Source organism: Protopterus annectens, chromosome 8.part0, assembly GCF_019279795.1.
Source record: "Protopterus annectens isolate FY-2018-M chromosome 8.part0, PAN1.0, whole genome shotgun sequence".
Lineage (NCBI taxonomy): Eukaryota > Metazoa > Chordata > Ceratodontiformes > Protopteridae > Protopterus > Protopterus annectens.
The window spans coordinates 157230621-157255558 of NC_056741.1; the positions used below are offsets into that span (position 1 = coordinate 157230621).

Consider the following 24938-nt stretch of genomic DNA (forward strand, 5'->3'; position numbering starts at 1 on the left):
ACCGGTATGCTTTGTCACCCTTTGGGAGCTATGAGTTTTGTGTATTCATTAATGGGTATTTATGCCCACTAAACCATTTTTACATTAAAGGTTTTTGTGGAATTTAGTGCTGGCCCATTCGTTTTTTTATTTTGACTTTCATGCTTTTTTGGGCCATGCACATTGCCGTACGTGCGTGGGATTCTGTTCTTGTCAGAATAACTTGGACATGGCTGCCTCCAGACAAATGACATACCATGCACTGTGGTGCAATGTCATCACCACTACAGTGACATGAAGAAGTGCAAGTGGGACCGTCTGAGCCAATGGGAGGATAAATTTAAGACTGAAAATACACCACAGTTGTGTAAGCATGCAGACTCATCACCTGTCTATGATATGGCATTAATTAGCCAGCCAACATGGTTATTCATTATGTTTTCATATATCTATTTTACTTATTTTCTGTAGTATACAGCTGCAGCAGAGATAACAGTAAACAGTTAGGTCTATCAGGAGATACTAAACTTGCCACGGAGAGGCACTGGATAAAAATGCATCAGGTCTGAATGCAAGGCAAAGAAGTGTGTTCATTCTGTCACTATATATCATTTTGATCAGGCATACCTTAACTTTTCTATCAAGCCTACATACCTGTCTAGTAATTCTTGGTACTTGCATTAGGGAATGAGGACATCAGCTTAACTGTATGTGGGATCAGTGCCCAGAAACATACATTAGAGTTTTTTCAGGATATTATTTAGAAGATATTAACTGCAATTCTGCATGATATTAATTACATTTTGGCAAATGCAGTTATTACATTTGAAAACAGATATCTGATATGACATAATGAAATATATAATCCTATTAGTCATATCATACCATTGTGATTGATTTTATGACACACTGATGCCTTTCCATCATATCTGGAAGTGGCCAAGATGTACTTATGTATTTCTTATATTGGTTTATGTACTGGTATAATAAATTAATGTGACATTGCCAGTGATCTAATTCTCTCTTTTCTGTCTCCCCCACCCTGTCTTTTTCTTTTTTCAAATATATATATATATACATATATATATATGTATATATATATATATATATATATATATATATATATATGTATATATATATATATATATATATATATATATATATATATATATATATATATATATATATATATGTATATATATATATATATATATATATATATATATATATATATATATATATATATATATATATATATGTATATATATATATATATATATATAAAATTTTTAATAAATTGCTGCTAAAAATAAAATGCCCATCAGCACAGGGAGCTAGAATATCCAGTGGAGTCAGCCTACCATACCTCCAGAGTTGGCTGCAGTGGTACCACCACAGGCAATACAAGAGACCCAGCACATCTGGGTGACACCCTCTCAGCATTGCCTCCACAACTCCTGCTCTACCTGCTGCACCTCTGTCAGTTAGCTCTGCCCCAGCTGTTGGTGCAGTAGTACTATCTGGGAGAAGTAGAAGTGGTGGTGGCAATTTTTTAACCCATCAGGAACTGACAGGGCTGGTGGAGGGCATTATGGAGAGGTGCCTCAGTGCCTGAACTGGCTAGGTCAAAATGGTCCTGCATTGTATTGCTAAAACAGTGCCACATCTGGCACTGACTCAGGCAACTGACCCAGGAGACAGTGATAACAGTTGTGAAGGTGAGGTCTAGATTCTTACTGTTCTCAAGCTGGATGTGGATATGGCTCTGATGTCCCCTACCTATCCCCAATCATGTTGCTCCCCAATATTTTGTGTCTATCAGCATCCCAGTCTGTCTTCTATGTCATGTATGTCTGTCCCTGCTACCTAACCTACCCTATTTATCTGACCCTCTCATTCTTAATCACCTTACCCAACATTCCTCTCTCTTTCCCAAAAAAATAAATAAATAAATAAATAAATAAATAAATGGGCAGCTGTCGAGAAGTAGATAGCTATGATGCTCTCCCACCACCCTCCTGTAAATTCATGTATCTTTTCCCTGTGTTCTGCCTTCTGCTTGCCTTCCCCCACCCCATTTTCACCACTGTCATATTAACCACTTTTCACATCCTTAATCTGGTGAGAAATAGCTCAATGAAAATACTTCACTTTTTGTCCTCAGCATTTCCAGAAAGGTTGACATTATGCACCACTGCTGAGTGATGGTGAATACTGTTTAACTTCCTATGGCAAAACCTGAAGATTTTAATTTCAGCTGCACAAGCAAAGCTCACTTTACCAAATGTGCTTAAATCTACTGTGCTATAGGAATAGAAAGTAAAAGCAGTATTTTAAAAAATTTACTCTAACAGTTCTTAGGCTGCTGGATGTTGTGAACTAAATGTTCCTATGTTGTATGCTGAGGTAAGTCCCCTGTTTTTTCTTAATGTCATGGGTTTGATTACAGCTGTATGTCAAATTATTAGTTCATGACATTTTAGATTCCTACCAAATGTTTAACTGCAAATGTCTCTATTTATCTCTAGTTACAACATTTCATTAACATAGCATTTGAATAGTGCTGCAAGAAACTCTGTTAAAACATCCCTTTCGCAACACGGAGGCTCAGTAAACCGTTATCCTTTTCATGTCCTAATCTTTTCTCTTCTCCTATCCCTTCTGGCTGCCTACAACAAACACTTTATTGTACAGAACATGACAGAGAAATAATGAGAAAAAACTAGGATTAAAGCAACAATAATATGGTCCTGAATGTACCAAAAACAAAACCCTTGATATTTCTTTCTCCCGATCTCTCTCTCTGTCTTTCTCTTCATCCCTTCTGCTTCATTAAGTTGTCACTACACTGTGTCTTCAATTGTGTTATTTAACATGTCTGAAGTAGAAGTTCCTTTGTGGCATGCTGAAATAATACTCAGATCTACACTGATTTTCTCTATACTTTTAAGAGATCTGATGCAGACATATGCAAACTGTTGCCTGTTTTGCATACTATTGTATGTGCAACTGTTGCCTATATTTTGTTTTGAGCCACCATTGTCATACTTTTGTCATTATCTACTTGTTCTTGCCTCCTTCTCTCCCTGTCAATGTCTGCCCCCCTTCTGTGTCATCACTTTGTCTCCCCAGCAATCCCACAATTCTTGGTAATGAGCAGCAGCTGTACCTTCGGGGATATGAAAGTACACAATTCTTGATTAAATCCAGTGTTTTTTTTACTTTGGCCCCATTACTCCGATGCCCTTTATGCTACTATGCTTAGTTATGTACAGCAAGACTAATCTTCTGTTAAACAGGCTGAAGAGTTGAATGTACAGCCATAGGATGTTCTAGTTTTACATATTGTTAGGAAGCATTCAGCACTGGATCTGTAATGTACACTTTATGCAATGTTAAAATTGTCATTACTGTGAATGAAGCTTGATGCCCTAATTCTCCGCTGTCTCATTGTTTTGTGACTGCTCCTTCAAAACAATACAATTAACGCTGTAAAGTCACATTGTCTGTGTGTGGTGTGTTGACATAATTTAACTTCCTGTAAAATTAAATTTGGCATAGTGACAAGGGTTTGAATCTAGAAATATGCGAAAGTCATATGTAATATTGTATTTCTATTACTATTATGTGTGTAAATGTTGTCTACATCTTAGTAATCCTCTGTTATCTTGATTATGTCTACTTTTTGATCCCTGCTGACTTCCTGTTGGAAACACTTGATTGTATGTAGCATGACAGATAACTTATCAGGGAAACCATAACAATAACACACCACATAGATATTGTACAATGACCCAGAAACATACATTCTTTGTATGTCTCTATCCCTGTCTCCATGTCTCTCTCTGTTTTCACTAGGGTATCATTACTTTTTGGTGATTATGATTCATACTGTGTTCTCTAGATTGTGTGACTAGTTAGGTAGATAGTTCGATTCTGACAGTGGTGAACTTTTGTGTGTGTGTGTGTGTGTGTGTGTGTGTGTGTGTGTGTGTGTGTGTGTGTGTGTGTGTGTGTGTGCGTGTGCGTGTATATGCATGTATGTGTATGTGTGGTTATAGTGACAGATAAGTTAAGCCTCAACAACAACAGATGTGCTGTGTACACTTCTACTCAAGAAAAAACTTTAACTTTGGATACAGATCTCTCTCCAATTTATCCCACTTTTACCACAGACATCTGTGCAACACACTGACGATGTCATCCTGCCAAAAGTGCACTCTCACCCCTAAAGAGTCAGGCTTCTCCCGTGTCGCATGCAAGTCATACAGTGTTCTCTAGACTGTATAACTAGTAAAGTAGGTATTTTGAATCTGACAGTAGTGTATGTGTATGCGCGCATGTGTGTGTTTGTTTGTGTTTGTTTCTACTGACAGGAAAGTAAGCTTCTTCAACAGATGTGCTGTGCCCATTTCTACTCAGGAGAAGAATTTAACACTGGACACAGTTATCTCCTCAATTTATCCCACTTTTACAATAAAAATCTTCTCTGCAACACACTGACAATGTCATCATGTTAAAAGTGTACTCTCACCCCTAATGAGTCAGACTTCTCCTGTGGTGCGTGCAGTTCATGTAGTGTTTTCTAGATGGCATATCTAGTTAGGTAGGTAGTTTAAATCTGACAGTGTGTGTGTGTGTGTGTGTGTGTGTGTGTGTGTGTGTGTGTGTGTGTGTGTGTGTGTGTGTGTGTGTGTGTGTGTGTGTGTGTGTGTGTGTGTGTGTGTGTGTGTGTGTGTGTCTGTGTGTGGTTCTATTTGCAGGTAAGTAAAGCCTCAGCAACATATGTGCTATGTCTACTTCTACTCTGGAGAAGAATTTAACTTTAGACACAGCTATCTCCTCAATTTATCCCACTTTTACCACAAACATCTCTGCAGCACACTGATAAAATCATCATATCAAAACTGCATCCTCTCCCTTTAAGAGTCATATTTCTCATGGGGTGCTTGTGATTCATAGTGTGTTCCTGAAATTGTGTAACTACTTAGGTAAGTGTTTTGAATCTGACAGTGGTGAACGTGTGTGTGTGTGTGTGTGTGTGTGTGTGTGTGTGTGTGTGTGTGTGTGTGTGTGTGTTTCTAGTGACAAGTAAGTAAAGCTTCAACAACAGATGCGCGGTGCCCACTTCCACTCAGGAGAAGAATTTAACTTTAGACATACCTCTCTCATCACTTTATCCCACTTTTACCACAAACATCTTCTCTGTGACACACTGACTGTAAAGAAGACTTCTAATGCATAAAGTATGACAAGCTGTGTATTGTTATTCTGCTCTTCAACCACCTACTTTTCCTTTTAGAAGAACATCATTGTATTAAACAATGGTGAAGTTATCCTTTCAAATGTACACTGTCACAATTGTTAACCAATATATATAGCCGGGGATTGATATTACATGAATGTCTGCTCATTTTACACTCAAAAATCTTTATTGGGTAATAATGATGTCATTGTAAGACATTTGCTTATGCCAAGAGAAGTGCTAAGGCGTTTCCTGCTGTGAGAGGAAATGACACCGTGTTCTGTGCTCTGTTGTCTTAGTAGTACATGTGTTTGAATCCTTGATTACCAACACTCCCATTCTCACGTCACAGTGGCAACTGCATTATGCATGATGTGTGTTTGGGTAGACCATATCAACAGACAATATTGTGTGAGAAATAGACATATAGCAACAGTCTTTTAAATCAGTTACAGGCACACACATATCCCTTGCAGCAATAACATAATGTAAGACTCAAATATCTCACACTTTCAGCAGCACTTGCACTGTGGTACATTCATTATTCACAATAGTATGTAGTTTCTGTTGTCACATAGTCAGATGTTCAAAACCCACATTGGCTGACTGTAAGCATTATTCGTCTTTGTGCTGTTATGCATAACTGACATCCACAACTGTTATAATGTGTACAATTACAATGGGAGAAGCCTCACACGTCCCATTTTTCTCATACAAATTGTTTGCAAGACAATCATATGATGTAATAACTAAACACTTGGTGGAGATGCACAGCTGTGTTAAGACTTCCACTATCACACATGTAATACATGTACATGTCATCAGCCAGTGAGCATACAAAGGTTGCTGTTCAATTCTAGCAAAGGACAATATCATATGAATGTACTGACGTTACATAAACAAACACTGCATGAAATTATTATTCTCAGTTTCTACTTTTGATAAAGAAATATAAACTCCATTTTGTAATTTCCTGTCAGTGAAACAGTTGTTCTACAAATGCCATGGTGGGGGTGCTCCTGCAGCACATGCAATTCAGTAATGACCTGTATGCCATATTTATACCGATACAATGTAGTTCAATTGCGTGTCAGTGTTGTACAGAACAACAGAAAGTTTCCTTGGCCAAAAAACATTGATATTGCAATGTCACAGTTGTGTGAATATTAACATAGATACCTCCTTGTCATAATTCTGACAAAATAATATTGTACACATTATCCTGAGATGTGCTTTATTACTTCACACATTAATTTCATTTCTTTGTGACAATATCCATTGCTATGTCATATGTCAGACACAGTCAATACATGGCTCTGTAGAGTGTGCAGTATGATAGGCAGAGGTCTGAATCCAGTAATGTCTGTCTATCAGATAACTCAATTCATCAGACTCAAGCGTAATTGTTCCCAGGATACCTCTTTTCAGGAACAGAGAAAGGACCTTACCAACAGGTTCAGATCTAGGATGGGGCATGTTCTGCAAGCCAGCAATTGGGCTAATACACTCAACAGGGATGATTTATTAAGTTATACAGAGCACAATACTAGCGACCCACAACCCATTAGGTTTGTAGCTACCTATGCTAGGAATTCGGATATTCTTATCCAAAGTGTACACAGACATTGGAACATACTACAATGTGACCAAGAATTGGCAAGCATTATACCAGACAGATGTCTCTTTTCATTTCGCAAAGGGAAAAATCTAGGTTCCTGTTTCAATCATTACAAACATTCTCATGACAACAGTTTGGGACAGGACCTACAGACCACCTTGACGGGTGAACCATTGACTGGTTGTTTTCCTTGTGGCCACTGCACCAATTGTGACAAAGTAAGTAAATCTAAACAATTTTCTAGTAAGAATTGTGCCACGGTCTATGATCTTCACTTCTTTGCCAATTGTAGTACTGACTGGCTGGTCTATCTGGCTACCTGCACTTGTGGATCCTTTTACATAGGACAAACTTCACGTCCCCTCAGACTACGAATATCTGAACATATAAGCAATATTAAAACAAAAAAGTGAAAAATGCCCTGTACAAACATCATTTGGTACACAAAACAGCAACATTTTCATTCATGGTTATTGATGTGATAAAAGGAAACAGATCCAACAAAACAGGTTGGCACTCTGTTTTAAATTCCAAAGAAAAGAAGTGGATTGTCAAACTGGGTGGATTGTTTCCACCTGATTTAAATGAACAATTTTAGAATGAACGAATCACTTTTCAAATGGGTGTATTTAAACAACAACAATTGATCTTGTTCTTTTACAATTAGGAAGGCTGTCCTTGTGTCCAGCCGAAACCGGTCTGGTTATTTGTTGTTTTTCATGTTTCTACAATAAACTAAGTTTCTAGGTCACAGTTTGCTGGCTTATTGGATTTGTTTTTGTATGGTTTGGTTTGAGCCGTGCAATTGCTCTCATGCAGGAGGTTTCATTTGGATGTTGCACTTCTTCTCACATCCTGCTGGGGGCCTGTGAACCTGATACTGACTGTATGATTTTCTCTGCAGTCATTTTTTAGTCTCCTACATCTCCTGTTTGTCTGGTTGGATTGGTTTTGTTGTCTCTATCTGGATTGTTGGACAGACCTTTACACTATCGTGTTGGGATTATATCTTTTTGATCAAAATACCTTTTGTGGCGATTTGGCAAGCAAGTGTACCAGCAGCTTATCAGCGTCTTACCAGTGCCATTTTTTATGCTTCCGTTTGGATACCTGCAGTTTCACGGGCATTGCTCATCTGTTTTCTGATTCCAGTTCAGCTTTTTGGATTCGTTTTTTTCACATCAGTAGCTCATGTTTTTAGACTCATTTCCAGTCAGTATGGTGCATGTGGGTTGATGTTTACGATCATCATCTATATATGAACATTTGCGTTTTCAGAGAATCAAGGTACTGTGTGGGTTTCTCTTGTTTTTCCTTTTTTATTGACTTATTGGTATTCTGGCGGCTTTTTGGAAGCTGTTCGCCATGGAAACAGTTTATTTTGATGTCATAAACAACCGGCTGCCTACATTAACCTATGGATGTACTTTCCACGCTGAAAACATATATATTCCAGTAGTTTGAGGTTCTGCTTTGGACTACAACAGGTCATATCCTAACTAGGTGCCACATGGGAACCTACATCTTGTTTGTGATCAGTTTTTGCTGACATTTCTCCAATCAAAATTACATCTGTATATTTTTTAGATAATGGAGGATACCGGGACAATCTGGACATTTGGCATTTTTTCATTGCATTTCATGCTGGTTTATAAACACCAGGACATTATTCATTGTCTTTTTGATTTGTGGTATGATATAGTATTCATAAGTGGTGTTCTCCATTTTTAGGATAAATTGTGTTTCCAGTGTTTATTAGGTCTTATGGTACACATTTGTTTTACAGTAATAGATGTACATAAGCAATATGTGTTACATTTAATCACAATTTTTGCTTTGTAACTGGATTTTTCAATTTCTAGAGGACACTGGGCCATAATTATATTCTTTATCCAGTACTACAGGAGATGGGGACACCTTCTTATATATATTTTTTCTGTGGAATGGGTCTCATTAGTTTCATCAATGTGGTTCCTCCTTGTCAGTAGAATTCTGGTTTTGCAGGGCCTAGCAGGCCTATTGCACCAATACTAAGAGCTTAGCATACTATTAGTTGCTTATTACACCTTTTTCACATTGGACATTACAACATGCATTATGTAAATTCTGTCCACATATCTTATATATGCACATGTAATAATATACACACACTTGGTACTCAGCATCTTTTATAATGTTTAGGGATTTTGTTCATCTTCTATATATTTTTTCTGTTGCATTATATCAGTATATTTAGCACTATACTGGTTTCTTTGACTGCATTGACTTCCATTATAGGTTTTCTATTCAACCTATGTTCCCATTGTTTGTTAATGATTCAAGATAGACTCAGCACACCAATTGGGCTCATTATACAAATGGCTCAGGTAGTGTAACACACTATACAGCTTTTTCCATCCTAGATTTATCAAGTGACGTAGCCTGGTGGACTTTTTGCAACAAGTTGTTTTTTACTTTTCACCTTATGGCTATTATTGTCTCTTTATCTTATAATTGACTTTCATGGTTCACTTTTACTGGCGTAGCAATTTGAATTGGGGCTATTATTGTCAGTTTCATTGAACCATCTGTCACAAAGACTTTTGGATTGAATTTCTTAAGTTTACACCTGATTCTCATATAGTGATGGATCTTCTTAGCCTGGTTTCTGGTCTGTCAGCAGATAGAGAGGACCTTGGAGCCTTTGGTTTGGGCTCTTGTGTAACCAATACCAATATTGGTGATCTTTTGGGTCCTGAGTCTACTTGTTGAATAGCCTTTGAACAGCTACATAAACATATAAGATCTTTGAGATCCAATGTCTGGCACTCTAAATTGTTCAAGGCTTATATGGCTAAAGGTATTACACCAAGAGGACTCAGAGTGCGAATACAACCCCATGTGGGAGAAGCTGATGAGGAGCTCAACAACCAATGGGCCACTATACAACAACAAGCTACTATGTCTTTCGTTGAGGCTCTGGCCAAGTTTCACAATTGTGTGATCGATTGGAAAATCAGTGCAGTCACAAAACTAGTTAGTGAAGTACAACCATTTGAAGGGGAAACCTTTTTTAACAAACAGCTGAACAAAATGACAACAGATTTAAATAATTTAGAAGAACAACTTAAGATTAGAAAAATCAAGAAATTCCAAAGAGATCAATCTGATTACCAAAGTGCCAATCCTTTCATTAATTCTAACAAACATGTCAGGTTTACATCATATTCAACCAGAACCCCCAAAAGGAAGAGATCCAGGTCCATTCTCAGGAAACATACTCCAGATACTGGTTCGTCTACTGATGACCTTTCTTCCTGTACTGACAGTGATCTACAGGCAGTATCAGGTTCACCGTCTCCCAAAAGAACACCAGCATCTATCCCTTTAGGCCTAGATACCAGCGGGGGGGATACAAACACAAGAAAAATAAGCAATATACAAAGTTTGTTGAAAATAGCAATGCAGAAGTGAATGTTAATTCTAATGTGAATGTTTTAAATTTATCAGAGTTTGTATTGTCATCTATCCACTTGTCTGTTCTCAATAAAGGTCTTACGTTTATACCAGGTTTTATGGTACCTGAGGATGTACTGGCACAAGATGTTATGTCCTTTTGTAGAATCTTGAATCTGAAATTGCACTTTGGTGATATGGATAATACTTACAGTCATGATAAATGTATATATCACAAATCACGCTTTCTCCCTCCCATGCATCCTATTGTACATCAATTCCAGAGTAGCATTCTCAAAGATCTTCACTTTTCAGGATCTGATATACATTTTAAATCTAATAACATCACACTGGCGGAAAAACAAGCTATTATGGAACTACAGAACAATAGAGATATAGTCATCATTTCTGCTGATAAAGGTGGGGCAGTAGTAGTCCTAAATTGGTCTGACTATGATAATGAGGCCAGAAGACAGCTTTCTGATAAGAGATACTATTCTGAAATGTTTATCAACCCCACCTTTAGGTTCAAAAAACAAATTGATGACTTTCTATTCATGGCCAGAGATGAAGGCATTATTACCACCGATGTAATGCATCAGCTTATGATCCAAGACTCATCAAACCAATACATTTATTTTCTACCCAGGATACATAAGGACCCACTAAAACCACCTGGTAGACCTATTGTATCAGGCAAGGGTTACCTCACTGAACCACTGCCATTATATCTCACCAAACATCTTAAGCCCTTGTTATCCCTAGTACGTTCATGACTACAGGGCACCACCAATTTTTTACAAATCATCTCGGACACACAGCTTGAACCAGGTTGGTTAATGTGCACACTTGATGTAAGTGCTCTATACACCAACATTCCTCATCAAACAGGTTTGGAGGCCCTGGCCTATTGGCTGGAGGTGGCTGACTTATATCAGTCTGAGTTTAACACATTTCTGGTTGGTCTTACAGAACATGTCCTTACCAATAACGTCTTCTTTTATCAAGATACTTGCTATTGGCAAACAAAAGGCACAGCGATGGGAGCATCATTTGCCCTGATTTATGCTGATCTATTCATGGCCTATGTTGAAAGATATATCATCTACAATAGTCAGAACAATATTTTTCTTGAGTACATTGATATCTGGAGACGTTATTTGGATGATTGCTGGATGGTATGGAGGGGAGAGGCCTATCAACTATTTGATTTCTTATCTTATCTGAATGATAATAAATGGGGTCTCCAGTTTACAATACATTATCATGCCAGTACCATCACTTTTTTGGATGTATTGATCCATAGGTTACCTGATCATACATTAAGTACTGAAGTATTCTGGAAGTACCTCGAATACAACACTGTCCTCCATGCCTCCAGCTTTCACCCAACACATATTGCTAGGAACATTCCCAAATCTCAATTCATCAGACTCAAGCGTATTTGTTCCCAGGATACCTCTTTTCAGGAACAGAGAAAGGACCTTACCAACAGGTTCAGATCCAGGGGATATAGGATGGGGCATGTTCTGCAAGCCAGCAATTGGGCTAATACACTCAACAGGGATGATTTATTAAGTTATACAGAGCACAATACTAGCGACCCACAACCCATTAGGTTTGTAACTACCTATGCTAGGAATTCGGATATTCTTATCCAAAGTGTACACAGACATTGGAACATACTACAATGTGACCAAGAATTGGCAAGCATTATACCAGACAGATGTCTCTTTTCATTTCGCAAAGGAAAAATCTAGGTTCCTGTTTCAATCATTACAAACATTCTCATGACAACAGTTTGGGACAGCACCTACAGACCACCTTGACGGGTGAACCATTGACTGGTTGTTTTCCTTGTGGCCACTGCACCAATTGTGACAAAGTAAGTAAATCTAAACAATTTTCTAGTAAGAATTGTGCCACGGTCTATGATCTTCACTTCTTTGCCAATTGTAGTACTGACTGGCTGGTCTATCTGGCTACATGCACTTGTGGATCCTTTTACATAGGACAAACTTCACGTCCCCTCAGACTACGAATATCTGAACATATAAGTAATATTAAAAACAAAAAAGTGAACAATGCCCTGTACAAACATCATTTGGTACACAAAACAGCAACATTTTCATTCATGGTTATTGATGCGATAAAAGGTAACAGATCCAACAAAACAGCTTGGCACTCTGTTTTAAATTCCAAAGAAAAGAAGTGGATTGTCAAACTGGGTGGATTGTTTCCACCTGGTTTAAATGAACGATTTTAGAATGAACCAATCACTTTTCAAATGGGTGTATTTAAACAACAACAATTGATCATGTTCTTTTACACTGAGGAAGGCTGTGCTTGTGTCCAGCCGAAACCGGTCTGGTTATTTGTTGTTTTTCATGTTTCTACAATAAACTAAGTTTCTAGGTCACAGTTTGCTGGCTCATTGGATTTGTTTTTGTACAGTAAGAGAGTCACATTTTTAAGGCATCACCCTCCATGATAGGGGATGCATACCCATTACAAAAGGGATGTGCTGTAAGTCCTTCAAGAGCATTCATCAAAACCCATAGTATGCCTATTTCTGTGGCATCACAGGTTGATACGCATCTTTCCGATATCTGTCATGACATGTGTTCAAGTCTGGCAAGATGCATATCTTGAGTATATCATTGTATGTTACATGAACTACTTAATTTCCAAATGAGAATTCACTGCATTGTATGTCTTCCTCCAAACATTTCTGTACTACTGCAATTGTATCTTCACATTGTACAGCTTGATAGGACATGAGGACTTACATAACATTTCTTATTGTATGCCATGATGCAAAATCATCATAAAGTGTGATCAAGCCTGTGTTGGGACACTTTCTTGTGTGTTTGTGTTATTTACAGGCTGTTATGGTAGTGTTTTCTGTAATTTCTATTGAGCATGCCCAGTATAATCATGTAGTAGATACACTTCATTTGCAAACAGACCTTGAATTACTGAAATGTCATCAGATCTTGTTGTCATTTGTCACTTGTATGTTTTTAGTGTTATTATATTACTATTTAGGATGCAAATGAATATAAAATACATACGTGTCTAATACATGTTTCAAGGTAATATACCCCTTGTCTATGGTTGCCAAATAACAACAAATGGCAAAACATGTCCCTTTCTTATGTGTATGACACAACAGTGGTAGGGCTCATTTTTTCTTGTTTATACGTGGTGAAGTGGAGAATACAGCAGTGCTATTAGTTATCACACATATATTTCCAGTATATATATGTCATATTCAATAACAGCAGTCTATATGACTAGCCCATAATGTAACCACCGTTGTTGCTGTTATCTTAACTCAGAATGTTATCAACATTAATATCATATTTACTCCCCTTTCTCAGCATGTTGTATTGTGTCCCTCTCGCATCCATTGTTAGCATGTCCATATTTAGTTATGTGCATGTGTCAAGAATTGTGAACAGGATTAATTATTATTACTTCAATATGTAACTACTTATGTTTATTGGTCCTTTATATTCAAAAAACTCTTATTGACATCAAACATTAAAAGAACAACTCTATTACAGAAATGGACTGTTAGGAAATAAGGTATAAAGAATAAAGAAAAATAAGTGTTTACTTATTTCATGATTAAAATTATAATGATGCATCATGTTGCCATACTATGTGAGATGAACGTGGCCATTAAAGAGATATAAATATATATATTAGGATAACCCAATAAGTAGGAACAAGTGTTTTCTTTGTGCTAGTCTCTAGATAAAACTCTACTGTCATTATGGTATCTTGTTTTGCTATTTAATATTTCAGTATGAGCATATGGATTTGTTACAAGCTGCTTTCTACTTCTTTCCATTGGTAACAACCTGTTACTAACAAGGGCTAGGTATTTCATAGTAGTGTGTACGTTAGGTTAGGGATAATCTGATTATGTTTCCTTAATCAGATTGGGAACTTTGGGTTTCTCGAATGGGATCAAGAAGTTATTTTTATGTTGAACTGTTTAGTTTTTTTTCTATCTATTTAAGTCCATGTATGTCCTTTAAACTGCTTCTTACTATTTAATGACATATACAAACGGTGGAGCCTTTTATTGTGTATAAGTTTACATTATTAACCAAATAATGTTTCTTAAATTTCCATTATTTTGGATATATAAAAGAAAAAAAAACGTTCATGTGCATTTCTAAATACAGCTTAATCCTCTAAATTCTGGTTTTGAAAGAGGGGGATTATTTAAATATTTTAAAATTAATAAATCAGACTTTTTATACAGAAAGTATTTAATAGAAAAGGATGATGACACATTTGTGTGTAAAGGTTATATAACATTAATAAATGCTTTCATTAAGGTGAAAAGAAAAAAAATATATAAATTTTATGGAGAAATCAATCTATTATGGTGCAGGCTATTTCACCTCAAATAGTGATTCAAAAGGCAGGTTTGCTACAGTAGCAACTGAATATCAGAATAAGACTTATATTTTGTATTTAGTATGGGACACAAAGCTAAATTTAAAGATAACATTGGAAAGTGTGTGTGTGTGTGTGTGTGTGTGTGTGTGTGTGTGTGTGTGTGTGTGTGTGTGTGTGTGTGTGTGTCTATCAATATCTCTTTCTTTCTCTCTATCTATAACCAAAGACCATTAGATGCCTCTGTGATAGCATACTAAATTATTTATTTATCTATATTTGTTTACTGGGGTAGTGCACTGACCTCAATGGACCATTTGCAGGCACAGCCCAAGTGTATAGAATCAGAAAGAAATTAACAAAAGATATTTACAAGATACAAGGATATGATAAAAAAAAATACAGATATTTACAAATGCAAGAATATGGTACACTTAGTTCAAGAAGCAGTTTACAATGTCAAAACGTGGCTGGAAAAATAGAATTATGCTTAACACAGCTTTTTGGATAAGATTTAGCTGCAATGACTGAGATGGCTTATGCTGCAGGGTTACAGCATATCATTATACAGAGTGGTATGAAGACCTTGGAAGATGTACGTGAGAATAGTCGCAGGAAAGGATGTCACTGAGAGAAGACAGAGAAGTGGTGACCAAGGCACACAGAGGGAAGAGGAGTAGAAAGAAGAGAGAGAGTGAGAGATGTAAATAAAAGAGGGAAGTGGATGAAGGAGAGGCAGTAAGTGAGGATGTAAAAAGGTGAGATAAGTTGTTTGTCTATCAGCTTTTCCTGGTTAGGGGTCGCCACAGCGGAACTCCGGTCCGCTAATGATTGGCAGTTGTTTTTTTATGGTGTCAAGGAAGGCACTCCCAACCAAAGCCGAGAATCGAACGGGAGAACCTCTTGCTATGAGGCAACAATGCCACTGCTGCACCACCGCGGAAGTTAAAAAGGTGAGATAAGTAAGGATGAAAAAGGATAAAGGGGTGTGACTGAACTGCAGCGTTCACATAATATAACCTTAGTGAGTGCAATTGTTCCTTAAGTAGACATCTGAAGTCTGAGTACTTTTGGATGTTTCAGATCGCGAGAGGAATGGAGTCTCTTAGTTTAGTTGCTAGGATGGGGAACGCATGATTAGTGCAATGAATTTTTGTTTTTGGAGTTAGTAAGGTGGGTTGAGACTGAGAGATACCCCTGAGATTACATGTCGAGGGTTTTGGTGAAAAGTTTATGAGTGAGAGGGGAGGATGTCTCAGAAAAAAGTGTTTTGTGAATTAGTGATCCTAGTAGGTGGTTGGCTCTCACATGTACTGGGAGCCATTTAACTTTGGTAAGAGGCAATGGAGATCATTAGTAATGGAGTGGCAGATTTTACTGGAGATGGTTTGCAAGGTAGTGACATTTTTCCTTGAATCTGCAGCTACTATGGGTCATCCATATTCGAGTTAATTTGAAAGTATTCCTTGGTCTATTGCTGCTTTGGCTGGATTAGACACAAGAGGTGATAACTTGTTTGGCCAAAACAGTAGACAGTAGTGTGTTGATCTTTCTGTGTGTCTTTTGAATGGGTAGTTGAAAGCCGAGATTGGTCTAACAAATGAAGAAGTATTTGAAGGATGCTGCAGTTTTGATGGTGGTATTGTTAACATCTTTAATATTAAGGAAGCTCGGTACTTTGACTATTTTTTTTTAGTTCCAAACAGCATTGATTTTTTTAGAGGGATTGAGTATAAATAAGTTTGTGGCAAATTAGACATTGATTGAGGGTTTGAAGGTCATTTCAGAGCTGAGTTTGTATAACAAAATGGGATTTCTTTGACCTGCAGATGACCATGTCATTTGAGTAAAGAATTAGAAGTATCCCAGGGGGATGAGATATGAGTTTTTGATAAATCTGGACAATAGCAGAGAGGCTAAAGTGGAACTGTGGGAGGGACTGTCATAAGTGGAGCTGGTTTAGAGGTGGTGGTGCCCACTTTCACCTTAAAGGATCTATTGTGAGGAAACCTACAAATCAAGGTTTTACATTGAAACTAATTTCAGTAAGTTTGCCAAATAGTAACTAATTAAATCAAAAGCTTTTATGAGATCATTGAAGACAACTCTTGTCCAGAACAGCATATTAGTTTGGACACAAGAAAATGCGGCAGTTCTGGTCTTGCATACATTGCAACTTGCTCCAAATGTAATGATTTTTATATCGGGAAAACTGTTAGGAGTTTACATAAATGTATATATGAGCACTTGTATGCCATTAAAAACAAAGATAAGAACAATGTTTTGTATAAGCATACCAAATACTGTGGCTATGATTCAAAATTCCTATTTGGCATTTTAGAAAAAGTTAAAAGGGATGACAAGGGAGACTTTTGGGAGAATAGGGTAGAGGAATGTGAACTTTAATGGCAACTAAGGCTGAATGCAACAACTGTGCCTGGTATTATAAGGATACAACCTGGCCTGTGTCATAGGTTCTTACCTCTTCTGTCTCTAGTTAGTGGTCTGCCACCCCGGTAGGGTAAGGTAACCTTGTTTTCTTTTTATGACTATGACTTTATGGCTTTTACCTGGGGGTATGGCTCTGGCTGGCAAGTTTTTTTTTGAAGGATAAGCTTATTCTGTATTCTATCTGTGATAGATGTTCATGGAAGGAGTTATGGCAGTTCCAGCGTCAGTCCTAACCTCATCAGCCTGTTGTTTGCTTGTTTGCTTGTGCTGCTGAATGCTGACAGCTACTGTGGAGTGGAGTGGCCTGAAGAGACTGTGGGACACCACGGCTTTGAGTCTGACATGGGAAACTGAATTGGCCGTCTCTCTGTCCTATTAGCAGTTCTTACTTAGCTCTTTAACCAGTTGTGTGTGACGTGTGGGTTTACATTTAAGCTGATGAGTTTTAGCTGATATACCTGGGTGGGGTATTGCAAAAGCCTTTGAGGCCAGGTCAAGGTAGGCTGTGGACTGCCTCAATGGCATCAATGGCCTTGGTGAAAGTCTGAAAAAGTTTAAAAGCATGAAAAAGCTGATGATCTGCTCTCAAACTGGGTCGGATCCAAAGTCTCCAAGTCTGCTAGTCCCCTATGTCTTATTTATGGGTTCCCATTATTATCTCTCCATGGCACGATCAGCAGGCTTGGCTTGATGGGACGGTAATTTCCAATTGGTTGGGGGCCCTCCTTTGTGAAGTGGGGAAGTGGGACCACGTTGCCCGTCTCCACCTTAGGCACGTATCCTGAGGTGATAAACATATTATCTATTTTGCCTGTTTTAAAGAAAAGAGCAATGATTTTGCAATTTATTTAGTGGAATGTTACTGTTTCTTTATGGGAACATTGAGTGAGCAAGTCACATGATGATTTTAAATGCTATTTAAATGATGGTTTTATTATGTAAAATGGCTCTGAAGAAGTTCCTTTTGGGAACGAAAGTGCTTGACCATTTTTTGTTTTTGTATTAAAGTTTTATTTATACTACTACACCTTGTCAGGACCTTACCAGGAATTATCCACCTCATTGGTTTGTTAATTGGTAATACTGGATTTATCCACAGCTGGCTTTGTTTGGTCACTCGGGCTTTGGCCTCGTGACCAAACCACACCAACAGTGGGCAAATCCAGCATTATCCACACCCAGCCGTTATTGCTATAATATATCACCTTCTATTCATTATCTACAGCTTTGCCAGTGAAAATCACACCCCACCATCTACACCATTTAAACAGAAATAATTATTTGCTTTGGGATGCCTAACAGCACTGAAGGAGTTCCTCTGTTATTCTAACTAAATTCCATGTATTTAAGGACCTAAGCCTAATGAATTGTTAGTGGTCAACAAAATGGAGCAAAAAGATCTTACATGCCAGTTTTTCTGCTGGTGTCACCAGTGAGTAGCATTGTTTGGATTTCAACTGCCATAACTGGATCTGTTTCCTTACATATTGAATTACCCTAAGCATTACCTGGGTAAAAGACATTTCTCTGCTGCTACCATGTCAGCTCACCTGAAGCTGCGGTATTGATCTTTGCCAAAGTCATTAGTTATTTTTATTGATGTGATTTGTTTTATTAAGTTAATTTTCAGGGAAATGCAATTAATTGATTTTTCATGCAATAGGCAATGGTTGACAGTTTTTATTTGATAGCAAGGTCTCCACACTTTCCATGCAGGAGGTAAAAATTCCCTAATATAAGTAACTGTGAGTTCAAAACTAAGGATACTTTAAACGTTGAAACCATCAGCAATTGTTCTTTTGCTCATTCAGACATGATGAATTAGGTATCACAGAAAAGGACTGTCATTAAACATTCATTCTTTCTGTAACCCTTTCATTCACATGCTTCTCATTGTCAATGCCCCCCTGTGGGCTATGCATTCTTGCCTTGTAGCTAAAGCTTCCCACTTTTCATCATATTATTTACTTCTGCCACTGCAGTCGTCTCCACGTTGGCTACCTATAACAGCACCACAGCAAACTGTGAATCTTCAACTAGTCACAGGTGGTAAACAATGACAAATTGCATGCATGTTTAAAAGATTATTCTACTCAAATTAACAGGGAAGAATTTACCATTAATAACAAAAAGCTTCTTCTAAAATCAATAGAGAAAACAACAATTTTCCCATATTGGAAGATTTACACTTGGAAATTTCTCAATAGATGCTTCTTTACACCACAAAGAATTGCACAAATATACAAAAAGAACGACACAAAATGTTGGGGGTGTAAAGCAACAGAAGCTGATTGGTATCACATGTTTATTACATGCACAGTGTTATCTCAATTTTGGAGTGACGTCAGAGATTTTTGTAAGGCCTTATGAAATGAGAAGTGTGTTATCTCTGATTCTCTCATTTTGTTCAATGTACCAATACCAGATGTAATACCTAAATCTCAAATACATATTTTATGGTCAATTCTTTCAATTGCAAGGAAAATTGTAACAAAAAATTGGAAGACTAATTCTTCTCTCTCATTTAGAAATGATTTTATCCATTTAGCCAGTACTTTATGTCATAATGAAATTCCTAGCATAAAGCTCAAAACAAAGAATTCAACTCACAAATCAATTGCTTGGGAAAAGTTGCAAGTATTACTGCAAAAATATTAACTGATTTCCTGAATGTATACAAATGTTTATTTTGTCATGGACTCTGTATATAGTTTTATATTACAAGTGTAAATGTTATTATTGTTACTGTTCTTGTTAAAAATAAAAAAAAAAATATTAAAAAAAAGATTCATGAAGCAGAACTCACCACATCACATCACTGAATATCTGTACTACATTAGGTAGCTAAAACAGTAGCATGTATAATCATGCACTTGCTGTCTTGAATAACTGATGAGTTGATTACCATAACCCAAGTCATAAGCGAACTGATATCATTACGATTACCTGTAAATATTAATATTGCACTTACCTGCTGGTAAATGGCTGAAAAAAATCAATTAAGTTTGGCATTACCTTGGGGCTACCCATGGTTATATCAGCTTCATTTCTCTCTATAACTGTGTCTCCTTCAGGAGTGGTGGTAATTTCTGATTTCCTCATCTTCTGTGTTTGGGCCTTGAACAAGATGATCCCAGTTATGATAACATAGTCAGTTACTGTGTTTGAGACAGCACTAGAAATGACAAAAAAAAAAAAACATGTATTATAGTCAAAATTCTCAATCTCTATATATTACAGACCAGTAAACTTTTTAGGATTAGCAAAATATCTACCAATATGGGATTATACCTTTTATTACAACAACTAAGACCTTAATAAAAAATGAAAGACTTAAGTTTTCAGGCTTCATGAACCTTTTGGGTTTACTGTGGACATTGCAAATAACGGTGCAGGGGTCAATTTTCATACACTTATAGACAGTCAGTCAATGTGACACTATAGCTGGTTCAAACCTAAACTAAAAGCATTTTTTTTTTTGCAATGGGAAAGCTCTTGCACTACAATGGTGGGACTTCACCTCCACAAACCTGTTACGTATATAGCATCTCTGAGATTTAACAACCTGGTGAAAGTGCACATCCTGTCTCCAAGAATATGTGGCCTCACCTTTTACTATGTTGATCGACAAGTATCTATTCATACCTCATGGAATACAGTCTCTTAGTTTACAAGCAGCACACAAATGTGACCTGAAAATTTAGTCTGTAGTCATTTAGTTAACTGTCAGTATGTTTTACATTAAAATTAAGCTATGGCATAAAAAAACATTATTTAAAATTATTTTTGCATAAAGTCAGCTGCATGAAAGTAGACTCAGCACTGTAGAGTAAAATCTTTTGTTTAAAAGAAATTTCAGGAATCGAAGGATATATTTTGGTGTATATTTGCCTTTACAGAGACAGTATGATATTGCAAATTATACCATGACCCCCCCAAAACGTGCACGCTGATTGGCCAGCGTGCACATTGTAAATCGAGTTATACTAATGGAAAAGGTCCGTCGCCGGACTTTTTCCATTAGTATAACTCTACTAAAACACTGTCTCGCTATGTTAAATGGGTTTAACATAGCGAGACAGCTTTAAAATAAGCAACGGAGATCTTCGTTGCTTATTTGAAAGCTGTCTCGCTATGCTAAACCCATTTAACATAGCAAGACAGGTTTTAAAAAGCAACGGAGAAAGCAAGATCTCCGTTGCTTTTTTTACTGTTTTGCTATGTCAAATGGGTTTAACATAGCGAGACAGTTTTAAAATAAGCAACGGACATCTCCGTTGCTTATTTTAAAACTGTCTCGCTATGTTAAACCCATTTAACATAGCAAAAACAGTAAAAAAAAAGCAACGGAGATCTTGCTTTCTCCGTTGCTTTTGCCCACAGCTTTGATGTACTGCGCAGGCATCAGAACTGCAGCGGATGCCAGACATCTGCGGAAGGGCAGTAAACAGGCATTATACTATGCCATCATTTAAGAAAAGTAATAGTTTCTTTTCTTAAATAATGTCATGGTATAATAGCAATAACCCACTACTGGGTGTGGGTAATGCTGTATTTGCCCACGGTTGGCTTTGTTTGGTCCCTCGGGCTTCGCCCTCGGGACCAAACCACGCCAACCATGGGTAAATCCAGCATTACCCACACCCAGGCATGGGTTATTGCTATAACAAAGCATTGCATTGCATGTATCAGGCACACTGCATTAATAATTACAGAGACCTCTTCTTCTTCTTCTTCTTCTTTCGGCTTTTTCCCGGTCAGGGGTCGCCACAGCGGATCACCTTGTCCGCACATTGAATGGCAGTGGAGTTTTACGGTGTCGAGTTGCCAGCCCGGCGCCCAACCTTCCATAGAAGGAACACTCACACGCACACCTAGGGCCAATTTAGAGTGTCCAATCCACCTACAGCATGTCTTTGGGATGTGGGAGGAAACCGGAGCACCCGGAGGAAACCCACGCGACCACAGGGAGGACATGCAGACTCCGCACAGAAGGCACCCCAGCCGGGGATCGAACCGGAGAACCTCTTGCTGTGAGGCAGCAATGCTAACCACTGAAGCTGTGATATAATGCATCTTTTACTGCTACTTGGCTAGCATGCCAAGATGATAAACATATATACGTCCATTCTGATATTAGTGTATACACTGCAGGTTTCATTTTTAATTAACAAAAATGAGTTCAATAATCATAAACAGGTTTGGCATAATGGGTAGGGTCCTCACCTCACAGATACAAGGTACAGAGTTTGATTCTGATCTCTGACTATTGGCTGGGTTTGTAATAGTATGTAGAATAATAATAAATTAGTATTTACCCACAAACCTATAAAAAGACATTTAAAGTTTTGGATTAACACTGAAATGCACAACACTGACACAAAGTCTTAGACAAGATTCAGACTGCAGTCTAAGGGACTTAAATGAAAAAAAATGGGTGTGTAATTTGCTGGAATCATTTCAGAGTCTTTCCCTTAGTTAACTTTATATAAAAATAAAATATAGCACTATATTATACAATGTACAGCAACAATGTGGAATAAATTATGCAATTTACTGTGTGGGCAAGGGACTTCACTTACTAAACCCAAACATTGTACATTAAATTTGTCTGACATAAAGTGAGGTAAGGATTTGCTGACATATACCAAAATCCCTTTCATTTGGGCTTTTGCATTGTCAGTGACAACAGTAACATATACACTGTCTTCAACATATGGAATACTGAATTGTCATCTAAGTTAATGTGTATGCTAAAAATTAAACTGAATATTTACTGAAACAATATGCTTTGTGAAAGCTATAGTTCGCGCTCAGTATATTTCAGAGAAGAAGTAGATCTAAATAGTTATACTCAGAGACATGTCTTGTACTTGGAAGCCACAGGAAAAAAATACAAGAAAGTGTAGATATCTGTTTTTCTTCTGCAGAATTATCATCAAAAGAAACCAAATACTTAGAGCAAACACTGTAGCATGTAGACCTCAAAGACAATTCAACGAACAAAAAAGCAAAAATGTCAAATTCTGGATGTTTAAAAAAAAAAAGGAAAGATCCTATTAACAGCTTTGCTTGTTGTTGTTCTTGAAGCCAACAAGCTTTGTCTAGGAATGTATAAAGATATTCCCTCTTGGTATGTGTGTGCGTATGTGTGTGAGTGTGTGTTGGAGGTAGGGGGGGGTGATTGCGTATACTTTATTCGAAGCTGTTAGGTGGGATGACAGGTTCTTTTTTGAGACAATGGCCACAAGTAGGGGAGGGCATACTTAAGTTGAACTGGTAGGATTTCTTTCTTGAAAGTGCTATGTCCTTCTGTGACTAGGATGCATGAGATCTGCCAGGTCCAGCGTGGAAGATTATTGATTGTAGATATAGTTTGTTCATCATGATATTGAAAGGAGAGTATCTGAGTGAACCAGAGGTCTATGTGCTTGAAAGCTAGGGAGATTATAATGGGAGATTAGGAGGGTTTGTTGATATTCAAATCTGATGAGATCATTTCAAGTTTCAGTTTAGTGTCAGTGACATTGCATTGGCCTTCTTGGGGACAGGCACACATTTCATTTTGAGAAGCCAAAAAAGGATAAGGGAGACTGATTTCTGGATGACTCTTGATGGTGAATGGGAAGAGAAAGCGAAATACATCACGGTGTTGTCAGTGTTTGCTAGCGTTAAGGACTATTCCAATTTGTGGAAGGTCAGATTTTAGCTTTAAAGAAGCAGAAGGACAGAGAGTAGTAGGTGTGGCCTTTAAAGAACACGAATGACAGAGGAATGAATGAGGAGAGAGAGGGTCCAGTTTTAATGAAAATATAATCAGCGCAGAGTCCAGCCATGTGATGAAAAGGGACAAAGCCCTTACTGCACCCCAGACAACTCAGGCTCAACTAGTAACATGGGCACTGGAAAGGACTAGACAGGGGGAGGATGGAAGTGAGTGGGAGATGCTGGCTTGCCCATTTTGGGGAATGAGGAGTCTACCTAGCCTCATTGTAAATGCAGCAGTAAGAGCTGAGCAGGTTCTGAACTGAAGATGGTACACCACTTGGTCAGGAGGTTGAAGATGGTACACCACTTGGTCATGAGACTAAAGCTGGTACACCACATGGTCAGGAGGTTGAAGATACTACACCACTTGGTCATGAGGCTGAAGATGGTACACCACTTGGTCAGGAGGTTGAAGATGGTACACCACTTGGTCATGAGGGTAAAGATGGTACACCACTTGGTCAGGAGGTTGAAGATGGTACACCACTTGGTCATGAGGGTAAAGATGGTACACCACTTGGTCAGGAGGTTGAAGATGGTACACCACTTGGTCATGAGACTAAAGCTGGTACACCACATGGTCAGGAGGTTGAAGATACTACACCACTTGGTCACGAGGCTGAAGATGGTACACCACATGGTCAGGAGGTTGAAGATGGTACACCACTTGGTCGCGAGGCTGAAGATGGTACACCACTTGGTCAGGAGATTGAAGATGGTACACCACTTGGTCATGAGGGTAAAGATGGTACACCACTTGGTCAGGAGGTTGAAGATGGCACACCACATAGTCAGGAGGTTGAAGATGGTACACCACTTGGTCATGAGGGTAAAGATGGTACACCACTTGGTCAGGAGGTTGAAGATGGTACACCACTTGGTCATGAGGCTAAAGATGGTACACCACATGGTCAGGAGGTTGAAGATGGTACACCACATGGTCAGGAGGTTGAAGATGGTACACCACTTGATCAGGAGGTTGCGCATTCAGAGAAGCATATATGCACCTCCTTTAGGTAGGAATTA

General features: G+C 37.9%; 1 protein-coding gene across 3 annotated transcripts in view; it reads right to left on the bottom strand.

Moving 5' to 3' along the window:
• LOC122808685 (solute carrier family 2, facilitated glucose transporter member 1-like) overlaps window positions 1-24938 on the bottom strand; it is a 621069-nt gene that overhangs the window by 491996 nt on the left and 104135 nt on the right. For all 3 annotated transcript variants that reach the window (XM_044079667.1, XM_044079668.1, XM_044079666.1), the window contains one exon: window positions 20160-20319. In XM_044079667.1, coding sequence (XP_043935602.1) covers window positions 20160-20246 — 87 coding nt within the window. In that variant the 5' untranslated portion in view covers window positions 20247-20319. The remainder of the gene's footprint in view (window positions 1-20159; window positions 20320-24938) is intronic.